The sequence below is a fragment of the Porites lutea genome, chromosome 12 (assembly GCF_958299795.1).
Source record: "Porites lutea chromosome 12, jaPorLute2.1, whole genome shotgun sequence".
Lineage (NCBI taxonomy): Eukaryota > Metazoa > Cnidaria > Anthozoa > Scleractinia > Poritidae > Porites > Porites lutea.
The window spans coordinates 5,388,971-5,410,404 of record NC_133212.1 but is presented as its reverse complement, the minus strand read 5'-3'; the positions used below and the strand labels follow the sequence as shown (position 1 = coordinate 5,410,404).

General features: G+C 37.0%; 1 protein-coding gene across 1 annotated transcript in view; it reads left to right on the top strand.

Annotated features, from left to right (window-relative positions):
- LOC140953607 (protein sidekick-2-like) overlaps window positions 1–20,002 on the top strand; it is a 37,235-nt gene extending 17,233 nt beyond the window's left edge. Inside the window, exons 11-24 of the mRNA XM_073403025.1 lie at window positions 885–1,178; window positions 1,722–2,015; window positions 7,605–7,898; window positions 8,445–8,738; window positions 9,285–9,578; window positions 10,112–10,405; window positions 12,030–12,425; window positions 14,108–14,401; window positions 14,604–14,897; window positions 15,254–15,550; window positions 15,682–15,984; window positions 16,235–16,552; window positions 17,690–17,986; window positions 18,966–20,002. Coding sequence (XP_073259126.1) covers window positions 885–1,178; window positions 1,722–2,015; window positions 7,605–7,898; window positions 8,445–8,738; window positions 9,285–9,578; window positions 10,112–10,405; window positions 12,030–12,425; window positions 14,108–14,401; window positions 14,604–14,897; window positions 15,254–15,550; window positions 15,682–15,984; window positions 16,235–16,552; window positions 17,690–17,986; window positions 18,966–19,369 — 4,367 coding nt within the window. The 3' untranslated portion in view covers window positions 19,370–20,002. The remainder of the gene's footprint in view (window positions 1–884; window positions 1,179–1,721; window positions 2,016–7,604; window positions 7,899–8,444; window positions 8,739–9,284; window positions 9,579–10,111; window positions 10,406–12,029; window positions 12,426–14,107; window positions 14,402–14,603; window positions 14,898–15,253; window positions 15,551–15,681; window positions 15,985–16,234; window positions 16,553–17,689; window positions 17,987–18,965) is intronic.
- Window positions 20,003–21,434: the final 1,432 nt, after the last annotated feature.

Below are 21,434 nucleotides of genomic sequence, written 5' to 3'. Positions count from 1 at the left end.
TATTATCAATGCTGCGTTCTGATTGGTTGAGCCACTACTACGCTATATGTTGTAGCCCACTAGTAGCGAAAAGGGCCGGCTTTTAAACCCAAAACAATGGCGGCTAAATCATGTTTTGGTAGTCTAAAGGTTTTTTTTTTTTTTTTGATATTTTTTTCACTAACTAGTTGGATTTTACTTATTAATAATTATTATGGGCTATTGACTCAGAGCCAAGTCGAGGGCTCAGAGACTCCAGGAATAACATTAAAAAGATGTTCACAAAAAACCGGCCTAGAACTATATATCACTGGTTAGGGGCTGGCGTTACAACACAACCTGAGGTCAGGCGGAATTAAAGCCCTTTTCCTACACTTTCAAGTGAGCGAAAATAAAGATAGAAGATAGAGGGCTCTTCAGGTCTGCAAATATACTCCAAATAACAGATTTTATCCATCGAGTTGTCTAATTCTTGCTACGTTTTAAGACAATAAATCGTCGTACAACGAGTAAAATGTTCCGCAAAATGTTCTGTCATTTTCGTTTTTACAAAAATATTAGCAGTTGAGTGCTACACTGTAAATTCGAGGGTAAATATAGTTTATTGATTGATTGATTGATTGAACAAAAACGACTCAACCGCGTCCCCAGGTCTTCTCGGTAACGGTGCCTTATTAACCTGCAAGAACGCTGCACTTTGACGTCATCGATTCATTTAACGCGAATTAATCCAAATTAGGTGATCAGTAGCTGGTAATGGTGAATTATGCGTGTGCTTTTAGCTAATCAGAATCGGGGAAATATTTTACATAAAAAATAATATGTTATTATGTTATTATTTAATTATACGATATATCTTTAACCTATGGCTAAAGCAGTAACACTAAAATTGGTTTAATTATCAGAGCCTGACGGTGCACCACAAAATGTGACAGCACAAAACACCAGTTCAACCAGCATTTTAGTATCGTGGGAAGCAGTGCAAGCTGAGCTACGGAATGGTATTATCACTGGTTACACTATAAAGTACCAGTCACTGACGGAGAATGACAATGGAATTGTACAAGCTGGTCCTAATGATCGTCAGGCCAACCTAACAGGACTGAAGGAGTTTGTTGAATACAATATTTCGGTGGTTGCATTTACAGAGAAAGGAGATGGACCGCCTTCTGTTATTGTTGTTAGAACTGACCAAGATAGTGAGTTAAATAAGTTAAATGTATTTTCCCTCTATGTTATGTTAGCATACAGTTATTATTCCAGTAGATTCCTATCGCAATATAATATCGAGCTAAAATAATGACGTGATTTTATGAACATCTCCACCCATTCCTCTGCTTTGCTTCATTTCGGAATTTGAGACAGGTCTACTCAACACTTGTGTACGTTCTAAGACCATGCCGAGGAACAAGTTAAAGGCGACGAAAATAAACGAAGCTCCTATACTAAAAACTTCAAAGCTTTTTTTTACAGCTTGTCCTCGCACTTTTTTCTTTAAAAGCTTATTGCCTGCAAATCTTCCCATGATAAAGATGTACAGTAGAGGGATATGAGCAAAGTCTTGATCTTAAAATCCATTATCTCATAGTTTAAATTTACTGGATAGATGAATCTATATATTGAATAAATGATAACTATCAATAACTGGTCTTTAATTTGGTAACACTTGCCAACGACTTTTCCTCATAAATTAGCAAGTCTGTATTTTTAGATTGGGCATCAACTGTAATCTTTTTTGTCAGAGCCTGATGGTGCACCACAAAATGTGAGAGTACATAACACCAGTTCAACTAGTATTTCAGTATCGTGGGAAGAAGTACAAACTGATCTACAGAATGGTATCATTACTGGTTACAATATAACGTACGAGTCACAGACAGAGAATGACAATGGCGTTGTACTAGCTGGTCCTAATGATCGTCAGGCCAACCTAACAGGGCTGAAGGAGTTTGTCGAGTACAATATTTCAGTGGTTGCATTTACAGTAAAAGGAGACGGACCGCCTTCTGTTATTGTTGTTAGAACAGACCAAGATAGTAAGTTAAACTATTCTTTAAAGAAAAAAATATTCGTTCTCTAAAAAAAGTACCAATTGGCACTAATAAATGTATTTTTATTAGTAAAATCCAACTAGTGGTCTATTATCAATGCTGCGTTCAGATTGGTTGAGCTACTACTAGGCTATATGTTATAGCCCACTAGTAGAGAAAACCGCCGGCTTTTAAAACCAAACCAATGGCGGTTGAATCATGTTTTGGTAGTTGCGTTCGAGGTACGAGAACGCAACTCCTAATTTGTGTTGGGTGTTCTGTGCGTTATTGGGTGACCTGTGCAATAAATAAGGGAGGTTTTATTGAGATTGCATTTTCGTTCGTCGTTGTCGACACACATTTGCCTCGCTTTGAGGCGCTTGCTTAAGTTTTGCCTCACTTTGACGCGCTAACTCATGTGGTGATTCTTGTGTCCTCGGCGTTCATCTTTCAAAATTAGCTACGGTCTGATATTCTTCTTAAAGCGTTCATCTTTTAAAAAGTTTGCTGAATCTTCGTAAAGCGTACATCGATCTGTGATTGTTGAAACGTCCAAAGCGTTCATCTTTTAGGAGTTTGCTGTTAAATTTTACTTTGGATTAAGCCTTCATTTTTCAGGATGGTTCGTCACTGTCTTTGGAAAATGTCTGCGACTACTGGTCCATGCATCAAACCGGGTTTAGTTCGGCGGCCGTTATGCCACAAAGTAAATTTACCGAGTTGTGTAGCTCGGCGGCCGTTTTGTCACAAAGTAAATTTACGAGTTGTGTAGCTCGGCAGCCGTTGTGCCACAACGTAAATCTACCGAGATGTGAAGCTCGGCGGCGCCATTTGACCATGACTTGTGGTATTTTCGGCACCGGACAAACGAACACTTTAACTCTATGTTATTTATTAGGAAAAACTTATAAATCAGCCCACAGTAGCGCCACTCTCGAGTCACTGAAATCAACACGCTCGGCCAAATTACTGGAAAAGTTATTGACGTGAGCCGCACACACGTTCCATTGAAGGCTTTGATAGGGTTAGTGCGAAGTTTGAATTCAGATTTGAAAGCTTTTAAACCAGTAAATTCAATGTAATTCATTCTGTCAACAAGTTGATGATTGGATGCTGTTAAAAATAACCGAGAAAATTATCCGAAGAAATGTTTTTGAAGAAAGAAAAAGAATCCCGGGTTAAGAATTGAACTAATCGGCCTTTAAGAAACTGCGCCCTGTAACTCGCGCCAGTAAAACAAAATGTTCCATTTACATGTCCGACGCTGGCCAATGTCTCCTCCGATTAAAAGCACTTGACACTGAACCATACGATATCTTTTGAAAACGTTCTTAAAATGATACACAGTTTAAATAGAGGTTTCGCTGTGCGCAACCCTTACGTTCAAAATATGCCATAATCATATTTATCTACATCGCAACCACCCTTCCGCCTCAACAAATATATCGAACGCACTCTCCTAAGCTCCGATTACTCCTAGTCTAAATTGTTTTGTTTTGTTTTTTTTTTTTTGATATTTTTTTTACCAACTAGTTGGATATTACTAATTACAATTATCATGGGCTATTGACTCAGAGCCAACTCGAAGGCTCAGAGACTAGAGGAATAACATTAAATAGATGTTCACAAAAAACTGGCCAAAAACTATATATCACTTATCAGGGGATGGGTTACAACACAACGTGAGGTCAGGCGGAATTAAAGCCCTTTTCGTACACTTTCAAGTGAGCGAAACACACTACTAGCTACTATTCGCCTCATAGCTTCTCCGTGAAGTTTGAAAATACCACAAATAGGGATGTCGTATCCGATTTCTCTATTCTTCACACTAATATAAGAAGCTTAAGTAAGAAATATTGAACATTTTCAGTGTCACGTACTCAGTGAGGTAAAACATAATTTCACGGTATTAGGTGTTACAGAAACGCGATTATGCGAAGGCGAATCTATTGATTTTATACCACAGCTACCTGGCTATTGCTTTGAATTTGTTAAAACCCCGTTGTCTGCCGGTGGTGTTGGTCTTTTTATTAATGAAAACTATAAATATCGAGTCTTAGAACGCTCTACTAATTCCTCTTATCAAGCCTTGTGGGTTGAAATTTTACTACCAAATCGCAAGAAAAATATCTGTGGCATTGTTTACCGACAACATAATAATGCAGATCAATTTCTTGACTATCTTTCGGATTCCCTCGAGTATTTCAGTAATCATAATAATAATAATATATATCTCATGGGAGATTTCAATAAAGACTTGCTAAAATATGAAAACTGTAAATACAGCCAGACACTGCTTCAGTGTATGCAAAGTTTTTCTATGCTTCCTACAATTAATCAACCAACACGAGTGTATGGGCCCTCAGCGACTTTAATTGACAATATCTTCACAAATAACCTGACGAATAATATTTCTAGTGGCAATATCGTCACCGACACAACCGATCATTTTTCGCAAGTCTGTATTGTAAACGTAAACAAGCAAAAATTACCACATACAAAAAAGACTAAATTTAGGGATTATTCCAGCTTTAATGCTAATGAATTCATGAATGACCTAAGTGCAATTAATTGGGAAGAGGTTTCTGGTAATTGCGACGTAAACAAGTCGTTCTCTCACCTTTATAAAACCATAAATCATGTAGTTAATAGCTGGTTTTCACGTTACGTCATCGCCGCCATGCTGGTGGACGGTAAACAAAAGATCGCTCATTAGCTCGCTTTGTTTGTCCACCAGCATTTGTTCATTTCACCATTGTTATTTGTGTCTCCCGAGATTGCATGAAAACCACCTATAAACATGCACCGCTCAGGGATGCTTCAGTGAGAAAACTAAAAATGCTGACTAAACCTTGGCTAACTGCTGGACTAAGGAAATCTATAAAGGTGAAGAATAAATTGTTCTTTGAATCAAACTGGCCGAAATATAAAATATATAGAAATAAGTTAACAACCCTTATTCGATTGAGTAAACAACGTCACTATCAAAGGTTTTTCGACTCTAACGTAAAAAATACACGATCGACATGGAAAGGTATTAACGAAATATTAGGAGATGCGAAGAAAAGGAAAAAATCGAAAAGAATTAACTTCATTCGTTCTAACGAGCATAGCGTTTTATCAGATGATCCTAAAACGATTGGTAACACACTCAACAAATACTTCTCGTCAATAGGGCATCAACTTGCAACCGATATTCCTGAAGTTAACACTACTTTTTCTGATTATCTTGATCCACCTTTGCAGAACAGTTTTTATTTTGATCCAATTATACCGCAAGAAATTGAAACAGAAATTAGCTTGTTGCCATACAATAAAGCCCTGGGGCTTTATTCTACCCCTGTTAAACTGTTAAAACTTGCTAAATCAGTCATATCCATACCATTAACCAAAATTTTTAACCAGTCTGTACTAACTGGGGTTTACCCTGCAAAACTGAAATATGCAAAAGTAATTCCAGTGTATAAGGGTGAAGACGAGACGTTACCTGAAAACTATCGGCCAATTTCCTTGTTATCAATTTATAATCGTTTATTTGAGAAAATTTTATATCGTAGACTGATAAAGTTTATAGACAAGAATGATATTCTTTATGATTTACAATATGGCTTTCGCAATAAACATATATATAGTACCCAGCACGCGATTCTTGATATTGTGAACACCATACATTCTAATATGGACAATAGAAAGTACTCATGTAGAATTTTTATAGATCTTAAGAAAGCATTTGATACTGTTAACCATGAGATTCTTTTGACAAAACTTGAACACTATGGAATAAGAGGAGTTATAAATTCTTGGTTTAGATCATATCTTTCAGATCGCCGACAGTCGATTGAAATAGACAAATGCATATCTGAAACTGAAACGATCGTATGTGGAGTGCCTCAAGGCTCTGTACTTGGACCCTTGTTATTTTTGTTATATATTAATGACATCCATAAATCTTCCAAGGAATTTACTTTTTATCTATTCGCAGATGATACGGCTCTACCTTATGCAAATGACAACTTACGTACTCTTAAACTAACTGTCAATAATGAACTTGAGAAAGTAAGTGAATGGCTTAATGTTAACAAACTAACGCTCAACTTCAAAAAGTCTAATGTCATTTTTCGTCCGCGCCAAAAAAGAATACCTTTCATTCCTCAAATTAAGATTTTTAATCCAACTTTAAATACTCGAGTAACTCTAGAGATGAAGGACTTTGTTAAATATTTGGGTTTAATGATTGATTCTGAACTATCATGGAAGCATCATATTGACTTTATCTGTCACAAAATTAGTAGATCGGTTGGAATAATTGCTAAAATGAGGCATTACATTCCACGGCGTCTTCTTTTGAATTTATATCATGCACTTATTTCTCGTTATTTAAATTATGGTATCTGTGCATGGGGCAACTGTCCACAGACCTACCTCAATAAGATACTTCTTCTGCAAAAACGTGCTCTGAGTTTGATTTATTTTTCTAAACCCAGAGACCATGCAATCCCTTTTTTTATTGAATCAAACTGCCTTCCTTTGCAGTCTTTGTTCTTTCAACAGTTAAGCTATTTAATGTATAACGTTCATGCTAAGACAGCTCCTAAAAGTATTCTCAATAAGTTTGCGAAAATTAATACAAAAGATCATTATAATACGCGATTATCTGCAAAAGAATGCTTCTCTGTCAAATTCTCTAGAACTGAAAAAATGAAAAAATCTCTTACTAGAATTGGTGTGTCTATTTGGAATTCTATTCCACTTTCTGTTAAGACTCTCAACGTTTCTAATTTTCGTAAAAAAAATTAAATCACTACTCCTTAATGTTCTAGGTAATGAAGATAATTATTTGAATGTTAATTATTTAATAGAATATTTTGTAAAGTTAACCTGATATGTTGTATATACCTCCAGTTGTAATTTTAGTCTTTTTCAAATAACAAAATCCCTTGTACTTGAATTTATATGTAAGGTGTTTCTTTCTGTATGTTTTTGTATTTCTTCTTTTCTTTTTTTCTTACGTAATTTAATAACGCCTTTAGTTAAAGTCCTGTCCTGCCTAGATTAGCATTATAGCTATTTGCAGGACATGAAGTATTGTAAACTTTATATTTCTTTAAATAAATACATTAGTGTTGTTGTTGTTGTTGTTGTAGCGAAAATAAAGGTAGAAGATAAAGGGCTTACATCTTCAGGTCTACAAAAATACTCCAAATACCAGATTTTATCCATCGAGTTGTCCAACTCTTGCTATGTTTTAAGACAATAAATCGTCGTGAAAGAAGTAAAATGTTCCGCAAAATGTTCCGCCATTTTTGTTTTCACAACCAAAACGACTCAACCGCGTCCCCAGGTCTTCACGGTAACGGTGCCTTATTAACCTGCAAGAACGCTGCACTTTGACGTCATCGGTTCATTCAACGCAAATTACTCCAAATTAGGTGATCAGTAGCTGGTAATAGTCAATTATGCGTGTGCTTTTAGCCAATCAGAATCGGGAAAATATTTTGAATGAATAATAATACGTCATTATGTTATCATTTAATTATACAATATATCTTTAACCTACGGCTAACGCAGTAACACTAAAATTGGTTTAATTATCAGAGCCCGACGATGCACCTCAAAATGTGACAGGACAAAACACCAGTTCAACCAGCATTTTAGTATCGTGGGAAGAAGTGCAAGCTGAGCTACGGAATGGTATCATTACTGGTTACAATATAACCTACGAGTCACAGACAGAGAATGACAATGGCGTTGTACTAGCTGGTCCTAATGATCATCAGGCCAACCTGACAGGACTGAAGAAGTTTGTTGAATATAATATTTCAGTGGTTGCATTTACAGTGAAAGGAGATGGACCGCCTTCTGTTATTGTTGTTAGAACTGACCAAGATAGTGAGTCAAATAATTTAAATGTATTTTCCCTCTATGTTATGTTAGCGTACAGTTATTATTCTAGTATATTCCTATCGCAATATAATATCGAGCTAAAATAATGACGTGATTTTATGAACATCTCCACCCATTCCTCTGCTTTGCTTCATTTCGGAATTTGAGACAGGTCTACTCAACACTTGTGTACGCGCTAAGATCATGCCGAGGAACAAGTTAAAGGCGACTAAAGAAAACTAAATCCCTATACTGAAAACTTCGAAGCATTTTGCACAGCTTATCCTCGCACTTTTTTCTTTAAAAGCTTATTGCCTGCAAATCTCCCCATGATAATTAAAGATGTACAGTAGAGGGATATGAGCAAAGTCTTCAACTTACAATCCATTATCTCATAGTTTAAATTTACTGGATAGATGAATCTATTTATTGAATAAATGATAACTATCAATAACGGGTCTTTAATTTGGCAAACCTTGCCAATGAATTTTCCTCATAAATTAGCAAGTCTGTATTCTTAAATTGGGCATCAACTGTAATCTTCTTTGTCAGAGCCTGATGGTGCACCACAAAATGTGAGAGGACATAACACCAGTTCAACTAGTATTTCAGTATCGTGGGAAGAAGTACAAACTGATCTACAGAATGGTATTATTACTGGTTACAATATAACGTACGAGTCACAGACAGAGAATGACAATGGCGTTGTTCTAGCTGGTCCAAATGATCGTCAGGCCAACCTAACAGGACTGAAGGAGTTTGTTAAATACAATATTTCAGTGGTTGCATTTACAGTGAAAGGAGATGGACCGCCTTCTGTTATTGTTGTTAGAACTGACCAAGATAGTGAGTCAAATAATTTAAATGTATTTTCCCTCTATGTTATGTTAGCGTACAGTTATTATTCTAGTATATTCCTATCGCAATATAATATCGAGCTAAAATAATGACGTGATTTTATGAACATCTCCACCCATTCCTCTGCTTTGCTTCATTTCGGAATTTGAGACAGGTCTACTCAACACTTGTGTACGCGCTAAGATCATGCCGAGGAACAAGTTAAAGGCGACTAAAGAAAACTAAATCCCTATACTGAAAACTTCGAAGCATTTTTCACAGCTTATCCTCGCACTTATTTCTTTAAAAGCTTATTGTCTGCAAATCTCCCCATGATGATTAAAGATGTACAGTAGAGGGATATGAGCAAAGTCTTCAACTTACAATCCATTATCTCATAGTTTAAATTTACTGGATAGATGAATCTATTTATTGAATAAATGATAACTATCAATAACGGGTCTTTAATTTGGCAAAACTTTCCAATGAATTTTCCTCATAAATTAGCAAGTCTGTATTCTTAAATTGGGCATCAACTGTAATCTTCTTTGTCAGAGCCTGATGGTGCACCACAAAATGTGAGAGGACATAACACCAGTTCAACTAGTATTTCAGTATCGTGGGAAGAAGTACAAACTGATCTACAGAATGGTATTATTACTGGTTACAATATAACGTACGAGTCACAGACAGAGAATGACAATGGCGTTGTTCTAGCTGGTCCAAATGATCGTCAGGCCAACCTAACAGGACTGAAGGAGTTTGTTAAATACAATATTTCAGTGGTTGCATTTACAGTGAAAGGAGATGGACCGCTTTCTGTTATGGTTGTTAGAACTGACCAAGATAGTGAGTCAAATAATTTAAATGTATTTTCCCTCTATGTTATGTTAGCGTACAGTTATTATTCCAGTGGATTCCTATTGCAATATAATATCGAGCTGAAATAATGACGTGATTTTATGAATATCTCCACCCATTCCTCTTCCTTGCTTCATTTCAGAATTTGAGATAGGTCTACTCAACACTTGTAGACGCGCTAAGATCATGCCGAAGAACAAGTTAAAGGCGACAAAAATAGGATAAATTTCTACTGAAAACTTCAAAGCATTTTTCACAGCTTGTCCTCGCACTTTTTTCTTTAAAAGCTTATTGCCTACAAATCTCCTCATGAAAAAGATGTACAGTAAAGGGATATGCACAAAATCTTGAACTTAAAATCCATTATCTCGTAGTTTAAATTTACTGGATAGAAGTGAACCTACATGTTCAATAATTGATAACTATCAATAACTGGTCTTTAATTTGGTAACACTTGCCAATGAATTTTCCTCATAAATTAGCATTTTAAATTGGGCATCAACTGTAATCTTTTTTGTCAGAGCCTGATGGTGCACCACAAAATGTGAGAGGACATTACACCAGTTCAACTAGTATTTCAGTATCGTGGGAAGAAGTACAAACTGATCTACAGAATGGTATCATTATTGGTTACACTATAAAGTACTGGTCACAGACAGAGAATGACAATGGCGTTGTACTAGCTGGTCCTAATGATCGTCAGGCCAACCTAACAGGGCTGAAGGAGTTTGTTGAGTACAATATTTCAGTGATTGCATTTACAGTGAAAGGACATGGACCGTCTCCTGTTATTGTTGTTAGAACAGACCAAGAGAGTAAGTTATTTTTTCTTTGAAGAAAAAATATTCGTTCGGTAAAAAAAGATACCAAATGGCACTAATAAACATTTTTTTATTAGTAAAATCCAACTAGTGGTCTATTATCAATGCTGCGTTCTGATTGGTTGAGCTACTACTAGGCTATATGTTATAGCCCACTAGTAGCGAAAAGGGCCGGCTTTTAAAACCAAAACAATTTTTTCTCGATACTTTTTTACCAACTAGTTGGGTTTTTCTAATTAACAATTATCATGGGCTATTGACTCAGAGCCAACTCGAGGGCTCAGAGACTCGAGGAATAATTCTTAAATAGATGTTCACAAAAAACCGGCCAAAAGCTATATATCACTGGTTAGGGGCTGGGTTAAAACACAACCTGAGGTCAGGCGGAATTAAAGCCGTTTTCGTACACTTTCAAGTGAGCGAAAATAAAGATAGAAGATAAAGGGCTCTTTAGGTCTGCAAATACATACCTCTTATTAGCCGAGTTTTCGGTCCGTACTGTGAATTACGGATCGAGTTTTTTTTCCATCGATTTATTTTCGCGCTTGGGCCATAAATCGATGGAAAAAAAACGAGGATCCGTAATTTACAGTACGGACCGAAAAAACGAGGCTAATATAAGATGTTTATTATATATCTTCTTCCTGTTTGGGAGACCGGAAACAAGTGCAGGACGCACGATTTGACAGTCATTTGACAGCTGTTAGAAAAGAAAGTTTTTATTGGCGCACGAAAACAATAGCACATAACAAAGGCTTTCTGAGAAAGTAAAAACAGATTCGCCATGTTAAAAAAGTTTATTCGGTGAGAACTAATAGCACTGTAAGTTTTAGCTCATTAATGTAACGCAGCAGTATTGCTGAAGGAATTACTCATTTTCTCTTAGGCAAAACATCTCGAATCTCTGCCAGTCGATTTTTGTCTGTCTTAACTGTGTATTACGATAAAATTTTCAAACACTGACTAGAATCCTCTTCAATAAGATTACGAGTTAGTTTCTTCATCGCCTACGTTCACAAATAAACACAGTTAAAATGTTGAAGGCCAAAGTCAACATCCAAGTCCTCAAGGTTGACAGGTGTCTTATAACTTTATTTAAACATTTTTTTCCGAGGTAAAGAGATTTAGAGCTCCAAAATGAGCATTTTCTTCAAAAATTTTGGTCCGTATAGCAAGTTACGGACCGCAAATTGACCAATCGCATGGCGAAAATAGACTCAGCCATATAATAACAGATTTTATCGATCGAGTTGTCTTCTTGCTATGTTTTTAGACAATAAATCGTCGTGAAACGAGTAGAATGTTCCGCAAAATGTTCCGCCATTTTTGTTTTCACAACCAAAACGACTCAACCGCGTCCCCAAGTCTTCACGGTAACGCTGCCTTATTAATCTGCAAGAACGCTGCACTTTGACGTCATCGGTTCATTAAACGCAAATTCTTCCAAATTAGGTGATCGGTAGCTGGTAGTGGTCAATTATGCGAGTGCTTTTAGCCAATCAGAATCGGGGAAATATATTGAATGAATAATAATATGTCATTATGTTATCATTTAATTATACAACGTATCTTTAACCCACGGCTAAAGCAGTAACACTAAAATTGGTTTAATTATCAGAGCCTGAAGGTGTACCACAAAATGTAAGAGGACAAAACACCAGTTCAACCAGCATTTTAGTATCATGGGAAGAAGTGCAAGCTGAGCTACGGAATGGTATCATTACTGGTTACAATATAACCTACGAGTCACAGACAGAGAATGACAATGGCGTTGTACTAGCTGGTCCTAATGATCGTCAGGTCAACCTAACAGGACTGAAAGAGTTTGTTAAATACAATATTTCGGTGTTTGCATTTACAGTGAAAGGACATGGACCGCCATCTCTTATTTTTGTTACAACAGACCAAGATAGTAAGTCTTACAAGACCGTTTTTTCCTTTACTGTTTTATTAATTTATTTTCCTTTTTCTTTTGTTTGTTTGTTCCCCTTTTTTTACGGGCGAAGATGCCCCGGCACCTAAACTTAAAGAATGTTGACAATAAGCGCTGAACAAATTCTGGCACTTGGTAGGAAAAAGAATTTTTACCAAATGGCGAACGTAAACGTTACTAAAACTTCCATATGCTTTTGAATAACAGCTGTTATTTCCAAATACTTTGATGGATTTTGTTATTTGCCAAGTTTCACAATCACCACTTTTAATTTTGTTTGTTTATTTGTTTTGCACCTTTTGCCAATGTTTGTTGGTCTTTGTCTGTAGTAAGTAAGTAAGTAAGTAAGCAAGTAAGTAAGTAAGTAAGCAAGTAAATAAGAAAGTAAGTAAGTAAGTAAGTAAGTAAGCAAGTAAGTAACTTTTCCTGCTACTTTCCATCCATTGTACAACTCTATTTAACTCATCCTGTACTACACCAGCTATCTCCGAGGTGCAAAGATTCGTAAAATACACTACAGTATCATCGGCATACAAATTAATAGAATAGTTTTCTAAACACTGCAGCTGGTCATCAATGTATACAACAAAAAGCAGCGACCCAAAATTGAACTCTGAGGGACACCAAAACGGATGGCTTGTGTTGAGGCCATGTCATTTCCAAATTGCACTCCTTGAGTTCGTGTGGTAAGATAGTTCCGGAACCAGTCCAGACTACTTCCTATGACGTCGTAGTGTCATACCTTAAAATTAGACATTCATGGTCGACCAAGTCGAAAGCTTTTTTCAAGTCAATAAACACAGTTCCTGTAATCATTTGCCTGTCCATATTTTCCAAAATATAATCAGTGACTCAGTGAGGTAAACTACCGCAGTTTCAGTAGAGTTCTTCTTTCGAAAACCCGATTGGTAGTCTGACAGTAAGTCATGTTCTGTTAAAAAAGCCAAGAATTGTACTTGAATAGCGCGCTCCATAATCTTTGACACCAGGAAGAGAACTGAGATTGGTCGGTAATTATTCACATCGTTCCTTGCTCTTGATTTAAAAATAGGTGTTACTCTTGCATCTTTCCACTCAGATGGAATAAGTCCTGTTAAAATACCAAGGTTAACCAGATACCTGATCGGCTTAGCTATAACAGGAGCTGTATCCGTCAAAAGTCTCGGAGTGATACCATAAGGACCCGAGGCTTAAGTCACTTTGAGTTAAGACAGCTCCTTCAAAACAAAGTTAGTTGACACCTTTTGAAGAATAAAGTTTTGCACAACTCTAGGAGTTAAAATAATTTATTAGGCAACCTGGTCTTACTTTTGTAATGACCACATAGTTTCTCAGCAACAGACGTGAAAAACTCATTAAAGTTAGTAGCCGTTAAATTTTCAGAGACTGGGGCATTCGCAGTTTTGTGTTGCTTCTTGTTTGGTGAGAGCTCGTTCAGAGTTTTCCACAATTTACGCGAGTCCTGTTTTTCACATAGCTGATTTGAATAATAACTGGCTTTCCCCTTACAAAGTTTCATCGACAAAGCGTTACGCAAGCTTTTGTAACTGCTCCAGTGAAGCTCTTTGTTAGTTTTAATGGCTTTTTTGTGATGACAATCGCGCTTTTTCATCAGGTCCTATTTTAGTAGGTGTGATCCACGGCAAAGATCTCCCGCGCACGCGACGATTGACTACTTGTGCATTACAATCAGCTAAAGTAGGTAGTAAGCTTAACTCTTCATCATTGAGAGAAAAAATTCAACGTTTGAACTTCTTTATCAGAGCCAAATGGTGCACCACAAAATGTGAGAGGGAAAAACACCAGTTCAACCAGCATTTCAATATCGTGGGAAGAAGTTCAAGCTGAGTTACAGAATGGTGTCATTTCTGGTTACAATATAACGTATCAGTCACAGACAGGGAATGACATTGGATTTGTACCAGCTGGTCCTAATGATCGTCAGGCCAACCTAACAGGGCTGAAGGAGTTTATTAAATACAATATTTCAGTGGTTGCTTTCACAGTGAAAGGAGATGGACCGCCTTCTGTTATTGTTGTCAGTACGGATCAAGATAGTAAGTAAAATATTTTACCAATCTCACCCTTATGTTAAAATGTACAATTATTCTTCTCTTTAAGTAGACCTCTATCGCATTCGATTTAACAAGATTTTATATCGAGTCTTGGGTTGACATAAAGTAGGCGTTTGACTGTATGACCTTTTCCTTGTTTGGTCATTAAATAAGTACCAAGACTAACTTTAAACTTGTTTATCAGAGCCAGACGGTGCACCGCAAAATGTGACAGGACAAAACACCAGTTCCACCATCATTTCAGTATCTTGGGAATCAATACAACCAGAGTTACAGAATGGTGTCATCACTGGTTACAATATAACGTACCTGTCACAGACAGAGAATGACAATGGATTTGTACCAGCTGGTCCTAATGATCGTCAGGCCAACCTAACAGGACTGAAGGAGTTTGTTAAATACAATATTTCAGTGGTTGCTTTCACAGTGAAAGGAGATGGACCGCCTTCTGTTATTATTGTTAGAACAGATGAAGATAGTAAGTGACGTTTAAGTATTAAATTTTTACATGTGTAAATTCCATGTAAATTTGGTAGTGCGCAAAGAAAAACCATTGACACGTGTTTCAATAATTCCTCAGCTATAAATACTTCTGCTCTTCTTTAGAAATTGTTGAACAGTGTATCATGTCATTTCGCTTGTTAAACTAGCCCATTCAATATGTTGATCGTTGTGCTAAGGAACTAAGTTCTCGTTGATCAATTCCAAGCTTTTATTCATCTCTATATCAATCAAAAACTGCCTTAAGATGTGTTCAATCGATTTTTCATTGTGCAACTACACGTTTTTTTTTTTTGTTTTTTTTTTAGTCATTCGTCTAATTTTGCTTTTCAGGACCAAACGCTCCTCCATCTAATGTCCGAGGATATAACACGAGTTCTACCAGTATTGTGGTTCAATGGGGTGATGTTCCCGTGGCAGATCAAAATGGAATCATACTGAGTTACACAGTTACCTACATAGCACTTCCTTTTGGCAGTCTACAAACCGAGGTAGTAAATGCTCCAGCAAGGCATGCAATGCCGACAGGGCTCCATAAATACACTATCTACAGGATCACAGTGTTTGCTTCTACTGCTAAAGGAGATGGAAATGTTAGTACACCTATAATGGTCGTCACAGATGAAGATAGTAAGTTTTCGCTGATTATTCAATTCCAAGCTTTTATTCCTCTCTATATCGATCAAAAAAGTGTGTTCAATCAGTTTTCTATTGTCCAATTATACCTTTTTTAAATCCATCTATCTAATCTTGCTTCTCAGGACCAAACGCTCCTCCATCTAATGTCCGAGGATATAACACGAGTTCTACCAGTATTTTGGTTCAGTGGGGAGATGTTCCCGTATTTGATCAAAACGGAATTATATTGAGTTACACAGTTACCTACACAGCTCTTTCTGATGGTAGTCCAAAAACCAAGGTAGTGATTGCTCCCACAATGCAAGCAACACTGACAGGGCTCCATGAATACACTAACTACAGCATCACAGTGTTTGGTTCTACTGCTAAAGGGGGTGGAAATGTTAGTACACCTATAATGGTCGTCACAGATGAAGATAGTAAGAGTATGTAATAATATTTGACACTTAATTTGACTCATTAATACCGGGTTGTTACACTAACATTTTTTTTTCATGATAATTTCTTCTACTGATAAAGTATTGCCTTACCAAGTACTGTTACAATCTTCAAAACATTCCAATTAATACATCTCATCATAAGTCCATGCAAATGTATTGTTATTTTCAAAACCTTTGTTGTTGTTGTTGTTGTTTTCTAGAGCTAATACATGCATTTCTATTTTCCTTTATGTAGTGGTGCCTAGCCCACCAGCGAAATTGAGAGTTTCATCTATGACCTCACGAGTGGTAAATATCATCTGGACATCTGGCTTCAATGGCAACAGTGATATTCTTAACTACACTATTCAGATCAGTACAGATAATCAGACATTTTCAAATGCTACATGTCAAGGGTTGTCAAGCAGTGGCTGTGTGGTGTCAAGCTCCTTTGCAAGTGCTTCTCTTGTAGGCCTCCATCCTGGAAGGACATATTATATTAGGATGTTTGCAACTAACATAGTTGGTTCCAGTGCTGCTAGCTCAGTAGTCATGACAACCACAGATGAAGAAGGTACCTGCGCGTGTTATACAAAATTTTTGCACAATTTTAGTTTCGCAGAGAAATTGGATCCGGAGAAAATTTCATGCCAAGTACTATTAATTGGTAAATAAAACTCCAAGAATGGTTTCTTAAGTTATCAAATTCTTAGATGTGGTTACCTTTTAACATCCAACATATAACGTTATGACGCATGCTGAATGGCTGCCTCCAAATCATGAGGCAAGTTTTCTGTTCCAATAAACATTTCTTGTGTAAATAGTTTAGAATGGTAGACATTTATTTAGAAGGCGCTCTAGATCTCTAGCTATTTTCTAAGATAATTATTTATCAACTTTCCATATGATTTGTACATACATGTAGGATTTTGAGGCGGGAATAATCAAGTAGAGATCATTTAATTAGGTAGTTGTTATTGTTTTTAGTATTTGTGCAAATAGAATTTGCACTAGAAATGTATTTTAAGCTTTTTGAGTGTTCAACTGGGATAAGGTAAATGGGACTTTTAGGAATAATTTGATACACCTCAAATTTAATCAGGTAGTTGTCATTGTTTTTAAAATATATAGGTGTAAGATTTGTACTACAAATGTGTCAGTAAGTGCAGCTATCATTGTCATCACGGACGAGGGTAGTCTGTTTTGTTGTTGGTTTTTCATGTGTTTAACGTGATATCAAATTCGATTTGGGCTCCCAAATACCAGAGAAAAGGAACAGAAATTTTTCCACCACACATATTACCTTCACAAGCGTAGTGTCTTTAACCATATAACAAGAATCAATGACGAAAACTCGGTACTTTCAGTGCAAATACCGAAGCTGTATTTGATCTTACCATCTTACCATGAGTCGTGACCTTAAGCCATTGACTGGATTGTACAATATTCACTCTGGTGGTTACATGTTGTAATTGAAATGACACTTGTGTAACCGATCAAATAATTCAGTCGAAAAAGCGAACAACTAGCATCAGCATAAAAATTACTGAAAAGGTTCCAAAGTATTACATTTCAGCAGATCTGTAGAAACAGTTAAGAAAAAAGGGAGAATAAAAGGCCAGAGCAAATGGCACATTTACATTGCTAATATTATCACTAAAGTGCATGTACAATGAGGTGGTTGTTCACGCAAGTTTCCCTTTTTTTCCAGCACCCCAAGCTCCTCCGTCTGCTATTCAGGGAAACAGCACAAGTTCAACCAGTATTTTTGTCCAGTGGGAAAGAGTCCCGTCAGCTCATCAAAATGGTCAGATACTGTCTTATACCGTTTCCTACAAGGCGTTACCTCTTAAAAGTTCGCGCTCCGAGGTAGTGAGTGCTCCAATCATGAACACCACACTGACAGGGCTTAATGAATACACAACATACAGCATCACAGTAGCTGCCTCGACTATAAAGGGAAGTGGACCTTTTAGTGTACCTGTTGTTTTTACCACCGAAGAGGACAGTAAGTTCTACATTGAAAAGCAGTTTTGTACTAACGCTTGCTTCTTGTAGAGATGAAATATAAAGAGAAGTAGTTTTCAGTTTACTTACTATGTAGTAAAGGCCGCTCAGATGCACATTTGGTAAGTGCGGGATATGCGAAATCATGCTCGCCTGGCCCCAGTTGTTCAAAAGCTGGATAGCGCTATCCATCGGATAAATCTCTCTTAGTGGATAAGTATTAGGAAAACCAATTGACTATCCACTGGATAGAGATTTATCCGGTGCATAGCGCTATCCACCGTTTTAACAACTGGGGCCTGATCACTAACTTAAACCATTGAAAAGAAGGATCGTGAGTTCATGCTGCATATGATAAATACCTAAAATATGGATCATTGAAGGAGCTGTTCTGCGGTGAAACAAAAAGAAATCTGCAAACGCAAAGTAACGAATTCATTCCCTTATTATTTGAGTTAGTAATATATAGATTAAAACAGGGCTAAAAAAGAAGTTTTAATAAGTTAATATTGATAGTCAAGTGAAACAAACTATAAAATCGTGTAATGCCGGGACGGCAACGAAAACGGCAAAAAACTAATTAAAGCAAATTTTACCCTGTACATTACATTAAGGTGTGGAGGAACGGACGATTTGTCAGAATCAAAATTTCTAAGATGTATAGATAACTAAATTGTCTTACAATAGCCTAAAAAGAGGTGGTAGTACATTTTTTGTTCTTTTTCCCCCTCTCAACGCGGTGAGAATGATGGTAGTTGTACGTTCATAACGATAACTATCGAGCAGCGTTTGTTGTTGTTTTTGTGTTTTGTTCCCTTCTTTTACCAAATGCAGTTCGGAATGAAAACTTGTGAGTTACACATATAAATCTGCGAAAGGGAGACTGCAGATGTCTAGAACGAAGTATGTTTGGGTAACGCATAACGAAGCATCGCGCAGAGCAAACTAAGGTGTTCCTGATTTCTTTGTTTAACTTACAGTACCAAACGCTCCTCCGAGTAGTATTCAAGGATACGTTTTAAATGCTACTAATATTTTGGTGCAATGGGGAAGTGTTCCTTTCCCTGATCAAAATGGCATTATACTGAGGTACACAGTTACCTATCAAGAGCTTCCTGACGGCAGCCCACGGACAAGGGTAGTGAATTCTCCAACAACTGAAGCAAGACTGACAGGACTCAATCCAAACACCACCTACAGCATCACAGTGTTTGCGTCTACTGTTAAAGGAGATGGGAATATTAGTGCGCCTATCGTCGTTTTAACAGATCTAAATCGTAAGTTTACGCAAACACTCTCTTTCTGCTCCAATTTACTTTCAAAGTCATTTCCAGTTAAGCTGTCTGTCTTCTTCTCTCGCAAACATCTTCGATATCAACCATAAAAATGGACCTTCGCTGCAAAACTTTACAACTGATAATTGTGATCGTTTTGCAAAGATTGTCATGTGACCATAAAATTAGACTTTGGGTGCAAATAAGGTTCACGGACACTTCATTTGTTACCATAAACTATCACGATACGATTAGAACTTCGCTGCAAAACATCTCGAATGATTTTGGGCTCCGTTTGCAGTGAGTTCTTTTTTATCATAAAGTATAAAAGACAGTCGCTACAAAACGTGAGAATTTAACGTTTTGAAGCGACTGGTTGCTATGGAGACAAATCTGCAAATCTGATCCTCAAATGAATATTGAGGATCTTTGCAGTGAGACAAATCCGGACTTTGCTACGAAACTGCAATTGCAGTGATCGTCTGCTGTCATGGGGTTATAATTTTACTGCAAAACTCCAGTATTTAGAGACTGTTGCAGTAACTTCCTGTTATAGTAAACTTAGGAAATTAATGCTGCAAAACTTTGCCATAAAAATTGCAAACCTTTGCAGTCATTGTTTGTCAGCACAGCTTGGACTTTCTCTGTAAAATTTCTAAGTTTTTTGTGCTGTGATTTTTTTGTTCAACGTTTTGAGTAATTACCTAACTGTTTTTTTATAAAGAGCTTTTAGCCACAGGGTTTCCTAAGTGGACGGAGCTGTAGTTTTCTATAAAGCGTTTTCGGTTCGACATTGGGTCCAGAGTCTGACAAAGCGAAAAGGTAAGAAATATGATGAAAAGGTATGTATGTCTATTAATTACACAAAAAAACGAGAAGGCCTAATTTCTTGACGTCCGGTAGGTGGTAAACGTTTATAAACAACATCGGCGGTAGTGATTTGTTGACAAATCAGAAAGCCTGCTGTTTTATTGGAAGAGATATTAGGGCCATTTATACGAGGAAAAATAAGGCGCGTCTTTCATTAGACGCGTCCTAAATAAGACGCAAACTTTCCCGTATAAACGGCACATTAAGGCGCGAGGGGGCTGTTCTGAGATAAGACGTGTGTTAGCTAAATTTCATACGAAATGTGCCGCGTATACTATACGGGATAGTTTGAGTCTTATTTGGGAAGCGTCCCATGTAAGACGCGTCTTATTTTTCCTCGTTTAAACGGCCCTATTGTGTTTTATAATTCAACTTCACTCAAAGAAGTAAAAAGAAAGCGAAAAACGAGTACAAATATCTCACGGTATTTGTACTCCAGAAGACCGGTTTGACCGGTTTTAATCTACAAACGTTGCATGGCAGAAAATATATCGTTTTCCGAAGAAAATAACAGAAAAAAGCCAAACTGTAAACTTAAATATTACAAACCGAGCTTCTAGAGTAAATTTGCTTGATCAACAATTAGATGTCGACATTTATTATATATAGATCGAACACGCAAACTTTGCAAGGTCAAGATACAACAGGGAAGACGAAAACAAACCTTAAGTTGTGTGATAGAGATGGTGCTGGCAAAAACCCGTGAAAGAAACAACGTCCATTAAATACAATCCCCGTCGAGAAAATGATCAGTCTTCACCTATGGTTCTTCTAAATTGTGAAGAAACTCGACATGGTAGACTATAGACGTTCTCTTTTTTCTATTGTAACCCGCGAAGATGAGGTTTCAAGTCCTTTGCCTACGATTCGCTCTGCTCAGTTTTCCAGCTTGCAATTCGTTTAAAGTAACCGAGAGACCATCATAAGCCACACTATTATTTGTTATTCCATCTCTGTCTTCCTAGCAAATGTTTAAAAGATAGAACCTCGAGGCGCCGACGAAAAACCTGAAAAAAAAAAAAACTGATTTACTGAGTAACCAGTTTCACAAGTTTTCATTTCTGACCAATTAGCAACAGTGTTAATGAAAGTGCGCGAAAACTCAACTCAAGTTAGTAGTGTGTCATGCATTCTCGTTAGAAGTGGGCAAGCGTGCACATTTATACTTAGTTCTATTTCATAATCCTCGAGTTGAATAGTAAATCTCTTTTTGGACGGTTTAGTGGGTAGACAAATCGTGGGATTTACGCGTCTCTTCCATTTTGACTCGCCCTACGGGCCATAATCAATTACTGCTGCCATGTC